Source organism: Astatotilapia calliptera, chromosome 4 (assembly GCF_964374335.1).
Source record: "Astatotilapia calliptera chromosome 4, fAstCal68.1, whole genome shotgun sequence".
Classification (NCBI taxonomy): Eukaryota; Metazoa; Chordata; class Actinopteri; order Cichliformes; family Cichlidae; genus Astatotilapia; species Astatotilapia calliptera.
The window spans coordinates 26008972-26016283 of NC_137425.1; the positions used below are offsets into that span (position 1 = coordinate 26008972).

Sequence of the window (7312 nt, forward strand, 5' to 3'; positions counted from 1 at the left end):
ATGCTTTAGAGCAGGAATATCAGAATGATTTTACAATGGGCTACATACAGCCCTGTTTGATCTTAAGTGGGCCAGATCAGCGAAACTCCCTTTCCTGCAAGTGTAAATAAGTTTAACCAATCCATGAGATATCCTAATATAAGAAATAAATTTTAACAATGCATCTCAGTTTTTCCCAGCGATAAAGAAATGCTGCCGAACTCACTGCCCAAAAGAACAAAAAACAAAAAACAAATCTCCGGAAAGTTGTACAGTAGATAATGAAAAAAAAAAACTGTACTTTTTCATATAATTGTTTATGTATTACTTAATTAATTACTGTGTTTTAGTATGAATGACCATGAAGGAGGTTATTCTGTAGGAAAAGCTGTAACAGTTAATAACAGACAGTAAGTCCCAAATTTGCCCTCCTTCACATTTTCCAAAGCTGGGCACCAGTGTCTGACACTCCTGCTCTCGAGGGACCATTTCCAATAACGAAACACCATATAGATAGGTAGATAAGTAGTTTGTCGCCATCTGCTGTGAAATCAGTGCATTGCAGGATGTCTTCCATCAAGTTCGCCATAGAAAGTCGGTCATTACCGGGAACAACCTTCAAAATAAAAATAGTTATGGATAGTGAAAGAGCTAATAATCACCCAGAAGTCAGAAGTCAGTGTGTTGAACTTAGTATTGAAAAGAAAAAAAAATCAGTAAATGTACTAAAGAGTGTTTTCTGCAGTCATTGGGCTAAACTCTCAACGAGCATGCGCTTTAACCAGCACAAGGTTTTACTTTGAAAGTCGTAAACCGGAAACAGATATATTTAGCTCTGTAATGAATCTATGACGGCGAAGAGCTGAGCTATCAGCCACGTCACCTCCTCGGAAGCGGTTTTCCTGTCTGTCCACGGCACACACGGATCTGTAAGTGGAATCCACGGAGTCTGTGTCTAGCGTCACGCGCACAGAGAGTGAGCCGTCCGACCGTGACCGCGCAGCTTGTCGCCTCTCTGCCCACGCCAGCACAGCACCCCTTTGGCGTTTTATGAGCAGCGACTGCCTCCTGAGGACGTGCAAGGCCCGTGAGGAGTTGCATTAAGGTTTTTTGCTGGAGCATAAACACCATGAATATCTTCCGTCTGGCGGGTGACGTGTCACACTTGGTGGCTATCATCATCCTGTTGCTGAAGATATGGAGGTCCAAGTCGTGTGCTGGTAGGTTGACACTAGCAACACAGTGTGGGTGCTGTGCGATCATATCAGTGCATTTGGGCTGTTATGATTTTTCATCCGCGCTAAAGATGTATGCGTGTGGCTGTGGTGCACAAAAACAGCTGTGACACAATGAAACTTCTCTTATCTGCTGTGTGCATTAAGGATGGCATTTGCATGGCGCTGATTGTCCTGCGCCAGTGGAAGCTACGTGGCAATGATAACAAAGTTAAGAGCAGCCTGCTCGACCAATCATACAGCTTTGTTTAAAGTGAGAGAGCTGCACAGCAGAAGAAAGAAGAAAAAAAAGGAAATGTTTAACTTCTCTGTTTCATCCTCTCACTTTTAATTTCTCTCATTTTATTTCCATTACAGGCATCTCTGGGAAGTCTCAGGTGCTGTTTGCGATTGTCTTCACCACCAGGTATCTCGACCTGTTCACGGTCTACATTTCTGCTTACAACACGGTCATGAAGGTAAGTTTGTAGGTCACACCCACACACAGTCACACACACATTTCCCTGTCAGATTACCTTTGAGCTGAATGACCGCCATAAGTTAGAGTCATTCATTTCTTGTACCAGCTGTGATCTCTGTGTGTTCACTAACACACACACACACACACACACACACACATATGTATGTATATATATATATATATATAATAAACACAAAGCAGGGATGTTAGCAAAATAAGCAAAAGCATCTTGTAGTGTTTCACAGTGTCTTCAATTAAGTTCACTTTTCCTGATCAGTGTTTGGCTCCGCCCTCAGGTGGTGTTCCTGGCTTTGTCCTATGCTACGGTGTACTTGATCTACATGCGCTTCAGGAACACGTACGACTCTGAGAACGACACTTTCCGCGTGGAGTTCCTGCTGGTCCCAGTCACCGGGCTGTCCTTCCTGGAGAACTATGCTTTCACCCCAATGGAGGTAAAGGTGTCTGTCAGAAATGTAGAGCTCCCTCAATTAAAAACAGCTTTAAAATTAACACGCACCCCTTTGCCTCCAGATCCTGTGGACCTTCTCCATCTTTCTGGAAGCAGTGGCCATAATGCCACAGCTCTTCATGATCACCAAGACCGGCGAGGCGGAGTCCATCACCACCCACTACCTGTTCTTCCTCGGCCTCTACAGAGCCCTCTACATCGCCAACTGGGTGTGGCGCTATCACACAGAGGGCTTCTTCGACCAGATCGCGGTGGTGTCCGGCGTCGTGCAGACCATCTTCTACTGCGATTTCTTCTACCTCTACGTCACAAAAGGTGAGTAAGAACACGATCATTCGCTGCTACGCTACAGGGCCGAGTCTAGGTGTGATCCATTTACGTTGGCAGGACGCCACGCCAGAATTATGTTTGAGTAATTATCCGATATTTGCAGCGTTATTATTAGGGTTATCGGCCTTGCCTGTTTTACTGCACTTTCTGTTCTGATGATATAAAACAGCATGCAGAAGTAATTTGCAATGAAATCTAGCACACAGCTATGCTCTGTGACTGAAAGAGAGCTTCTGCTCAGATTGTTTACCTGTCGAGGGAGGATATGTATCCTTAATGCCAGCTGCTGTAGGTTGCTCTAAAGTGTTTGCTCACCTGCTAAACAAAGGAGTGGGGGAAGCTAAAAAACACTCCCTCACCCTCGCTGTGTTCTCACTTTTTTCTTTCTCGTCCGTCTTCCTTCAGTGCTTCGGGGAAGAGGAAAGATGACCCTGCCGATGCCGGTTTAAAACGGACCCCTCCACCACAGCCCTCCACCCTTCTGTGCCTGCCACGTATCGGCATCTGAGAGTAGATCCTTCAGCTGTATTTGTACTTAATGATATAACTGGTCTGTGATTGTAGTTTAGACCATTTTTTTCTTTCTTCTTTTTTTGTCTGATCGGTTCTTTGGGTTTAAGTCTGTACATTTGCAGGAGTTTACATGGTTGTTTTATTAGTCCATAAGATGCAGGTGCGACACTGGAAGTGTGTCCCTAATATGCACCAGGCAAGTGAGCAACAGCAGTACAGAAACAATATTTGTGCACGCTTGTGGGTTTTTTGTTTTTTGTTTTTCTTTGGAAGCTGAGGGTGACTGTGACTCTGGAGGTGCTTACATTTACATCCTGAACAATCAAGAGTATTTTGAGCACAAAAATGTAGCTGCAGTGTTTTTTGTACAGCACTCAGGTGGACTACACGTAGTTCTCTTTCAGTATAAATCCTTCACATTTCACATAGTCTTTAAAAATATGGTAGTGTTTGTACATTTGTGCTCCCCGATCTTTTTACGGCGTGTTGTCCTTTTTCACTCTGTGCTGTTAGACACTCCCTGAATAGGTCACTGCGTTGTATGCAAACCATTTCCTTTCCTCACTGCCAGCTGCAAACTGATGAATCCCTTCGTCATCTTTTGTGTGTCAGTGCATTTGTACAGAAGAGAATAAAGGGCTAAAATATGTTGTCACTTGTTATATGAAGCCAAAGACGGATAAGGTAACTGCTGCAATGTTTTAAACAGTTCTTCTTATTTTTAAATCTTCCTGTGTTGTTACCTTAACCAAATCACGCCATTGTGTCGGGGGTGGAAATGATGGGAAAATTGTTTTTTAATGTATTGTATCTGTGTAGCGAACTAACCTATTTTTGACAAATACAAATGTGTGAAGTCATAATAAGATGAACTGGACTTTTTTTTTTTTGTGACTTTATTGTGCTGTGAGTTCGTATTTCACAGTATAGTCTAAGAGTGCGTGTGTGGTGCGCTTGTGGTGTTGAACAATGGAAACACAATCATAGTTAAGTGATGCATCTGTAGGTTCTCATTCATCCAGGTCATGGTGGAGCTTGAGAAAATGGCAGCTTGGCTTTTTTAGGTCTTTGAAGATGCTTCGCCTCTCATCCAGGAGGCTTTTTCATCCCTAGAGCACCTGGTGGATGGTCTCGGGCTATAAACCACTGGTAGGGATTTGACCCCTTCTCTAGAGAAACATCTTGGATGAGAAGCGAAACGTCTTCAAAACCTAAAGAAGTCCAGCTGGTCTTACATCAAGTGACTTGTCCTCACCACGTGGGTTTCGTTGTGTCCTGTCTCTTTGATTTACCTTTCAGCGCAGTAAAGTTTTTCTGTGTTTGTATAGCACCTTGCTTCCTTCTCTCACGGCCCCTCCCACTGCTTTCGCAGCCGACCTGACAGAGAGCGGAGACGCAGCCAGAGCTGCCACTTTCTCCACCACCTTCGCCTTCTTCACAGCTTTCCCTTTCCCCTTGTCCTTTCCCATGATCCCTGCCCCCTCCGCAGCACCTTTCCCCAGGGCGGTCACCAGCTCGCACCAGAAAAGCCTCTCCGCTCTCTTCCGGGCCTCCTCTTCCTCCCTTCTCCTCTCCTCATCCTCCCACTTCTTTTCCAATCTTGGCAGCCGCCCCTCTGTGACCTCAGCCTCTGTCTGAATAGACTCCACCACGTGCCCAGCTTCACCCAGAATCCTCTCATGTGCCTCCCTTATGGCACCTTCAGCCTCCTTCAGCATCTCATCGCTGTAGCAACCGCCTCCATTCTTAGCCACAATTTGGTCCACCTTCTCCAAAAGTTGCATGACTTGATGTGAACATTCATCTGTTTCCTCCTGCCTGCTGTTATCAAAGACGTGATATCCTCCATAGCAGCTGCTGACAAACTCAGACAGCTCCTGGCTCTCCTCTAGAAAGTCCTCGATGCGTTTCCCCTTCAGCTGGTCACCACAGGTGAACAGCACCATCGTAAACCTCATTACTCCAGGCCCTAATCTAGCTTTGATCCACTCAAAGGCCTCCCTCTCCTCATGGGTGAACCTGCCGAGCTGCAGTGTCACCAAGAAGGCGTGGGGTCCCGGAGAAGAGAAACCAACACACTGTCCCACCTCTGCCATAACCTCCTGAGAAGACAGGTGTGTGTGGAAGAGCCCGGGAGTGTCAATGACGGAGATACTCCGCCTTCCCACTATCCCGCTCTGTTTCTTGCATCGTGCGGTTACAGAACAGGGGGACACGTCCACCAGGAACGCAGACCTTCCCAGGATGGTGTTGCCAGAGGAGCTTCTGCCTGTCCCGGTCCGGCCCAGCAGAACGATCCTCAGAGATTCAGCCTCTGATGTGGGGGCTGATGCTTCACTGACTGCCAAACAGAGAGTCATGTGTGTGTCATAATTACCTTTGACATTAATATAATGCATGCACATCCAGGCAACACATATAATATTAAATCATGTAGGCACATTTACATTTCAAAGGGTAAGTGATTTGATCGTTCACAGCTTGCTAATCCAAAGTAATGCAACACAAGTGTAATGGGCATACCTTCATGTGACGCAGCACTTTCAGATGACGACATTCTGATGGAGAAACTGTAGTGAAGCCTTCAAAATGTTTTTTTAAAAATAGCTGAAATCCTGGAGAGAGACAGAGACTGGCTGTTTCTGAGATACGCTCGTGTTTCTAGATCATTTGACCGCAGAGTGCTTCAATGCAGCTGCAATCTGTGGTGGAGCAGAGAGGCGCTGCTTGCACACTAGTTATGGGTCGTTCGCGAACGAAATGGCTCTTAGAGCCGACTCTTTGACGTGAACGACGCGAGCCGGCTCCTTATCGCGAGCCGTCACGTGGGGTTTTTTTTTTTCTTTCTTTCTCTCAGCCTCTCTCTCGCACTTTTTTTCCGCTTCACTCTGCACGCGAGCCTTGTGCTTTACGCTGGGCAGAGGGGGGAGGGGCGGTAGTTACACTCAGTAGCACAGGAACAGAGCCAGAGAGAGAGAAAGAGAGGCAGGGACAACAACATTAGAAAGGTATAGTAATCATCCACAACTATTTTCGGTTGCAGATGATAAAGGATTGAGAAAGTTTATTCATGCAGGTCCATATGACAGAGAATATGCATGTTCTTTTTGTTTTCATATTATAATTTATATTTAATTGTGTTGTGGTTTGCAGTGTTTTGTGTTCTTTTCACTTTAAATTTGTGAAAGGAAAAAGCTGAAAATTTAAATAGTTAAAACTTGAAATGTGAATAGTTGATTTTTGTATTATATGATTTATTTATTACATTTTATGTGGAGTGAATAAATAAAAGTATATTTACGGTGGCCCCTAGAGACAAAGCACATACAAACTTCAAATCACGTACGAACTCTGAAGCATGTACAAACTCCAAAACACGTAAAAACACGTACAAACTCCAAAACACGTAAAAACTCCAAAACACGTAAAAACACGTACAAACTCCGAAGCACGTAAAAACTCAGAAGCACATAAAAACTCAAAACATGTACAAAAGACAACAGAAGTGCTCCAGGATGCTGGGCGCAGTGTTGAGCCTTTGTTATCTTGTGACTACACAAGCCAGCAAGTACCAACGACCGGATTTGGTGTGTGGTAGTAACAGGTAAATGAACTTTTTTTTAAATTATTTGAATATATATATGAGTGCCTGTGTATAAATACACAAACAATACACACATGCTTTCAATTGTGTAATTTAAGTGATCTAGTAGCTCTGCTTTGGAAGTTCAGTTCATGCTAGAAATGTGTTTTGGAGTTTGTACGTGTTTTGTCTCTAGGGGCCACCGCATATATTTATATATAAACATATATAAATAAAACCACTTGTTTTTACGTTAGTAATTCCTTTTGTGCATAATTTTATATTATTGTTAATAATAAATTAATTAAAGCAACAAAACAACCTGAAGAGCCGGTTCGGAGCCGAAAGAGCCGGCTCTTTTTAGTGAGTCGAACCGAAAGAGCCGGGTCTCTAAAAAGAGCCGGAAATCCCATCACTATTGCACACTGCCACCCTGACGCACAGTGTAACCAAACCCACAAAAAATGATAACACGAGGGATACGTGTTAGCTTGCAGTGAAAACTGCAGAAAAGTGTTATTAACGGAGCTCTGTGACAATACAATGGCCAACACGAGTGAGAAATAATAATTCGATCTTTTGATACAAATTTAATAATAATAATAATAATAATAATAATGGATTGGATTTATATAGCGCTTTTCAAGGCACCCAAAGCGCTTTACAATGCCACTATTCATTCACTCTCGCATTCATACACTGGTGGAGGCAAGCTACGGTTGTAGCCACAGCTGCCCTGG

The 7312-nt window shown here is 44.0% G+C and overlaps 2 protein-coding genes across 2 annotated transcripts; one reads left to right on the plus strand and one right to left on the minus strand.

Moving 5' to 3' along the window:
• The first annotated feature begins 799 nt into the window (after positions 1 to 799).
• On the plus strand, positions 800 to 3852 carry kdelr3 (KDEL endoplasmic reticulum protein retention receptor 3). The gene is made up of 5 exons (XM_026165679.2): positions 800 to 1199; positions 1572 to 1672; positions 1971 to 2129; positions 2209 to 2461; positions 2882 to 3852. Exons 1-5 carry the CDS (start codon positions 1109 to 1111, stop codon positions 2923 to 2925), a joined length of 648 nt encoding a protein of 215 aa, XP_026021464.1. The 5' UTR covers positions 800 to 1108; the 3' UTR covers positions 2926 to 3852.
• Positions 3364 to 7176, minus strand: LOC113021184 (GTPase IMAP family member 7). Its single transcript, XM_026165678.2, has 2 exons — positions 5513 to 7176; positions 3364 to 5330 (listed from the first exon to the last, which is right to left on the minus strand). The coding sequence occupies exons 1-2, from the start codon at positions 5544 to 5546 to the stop codon at positions 4285 to 4287; spliced, it is 1080 nt and encodes a 359-aa protein (XP_026021463.1). The 5' UTR covers positions 5547 to 7176; the 3' UTR covers positions 3364 to 4284.
• Between the last annotated feature and the right edge of the window lie 136 nt (positions 7177 to 7312).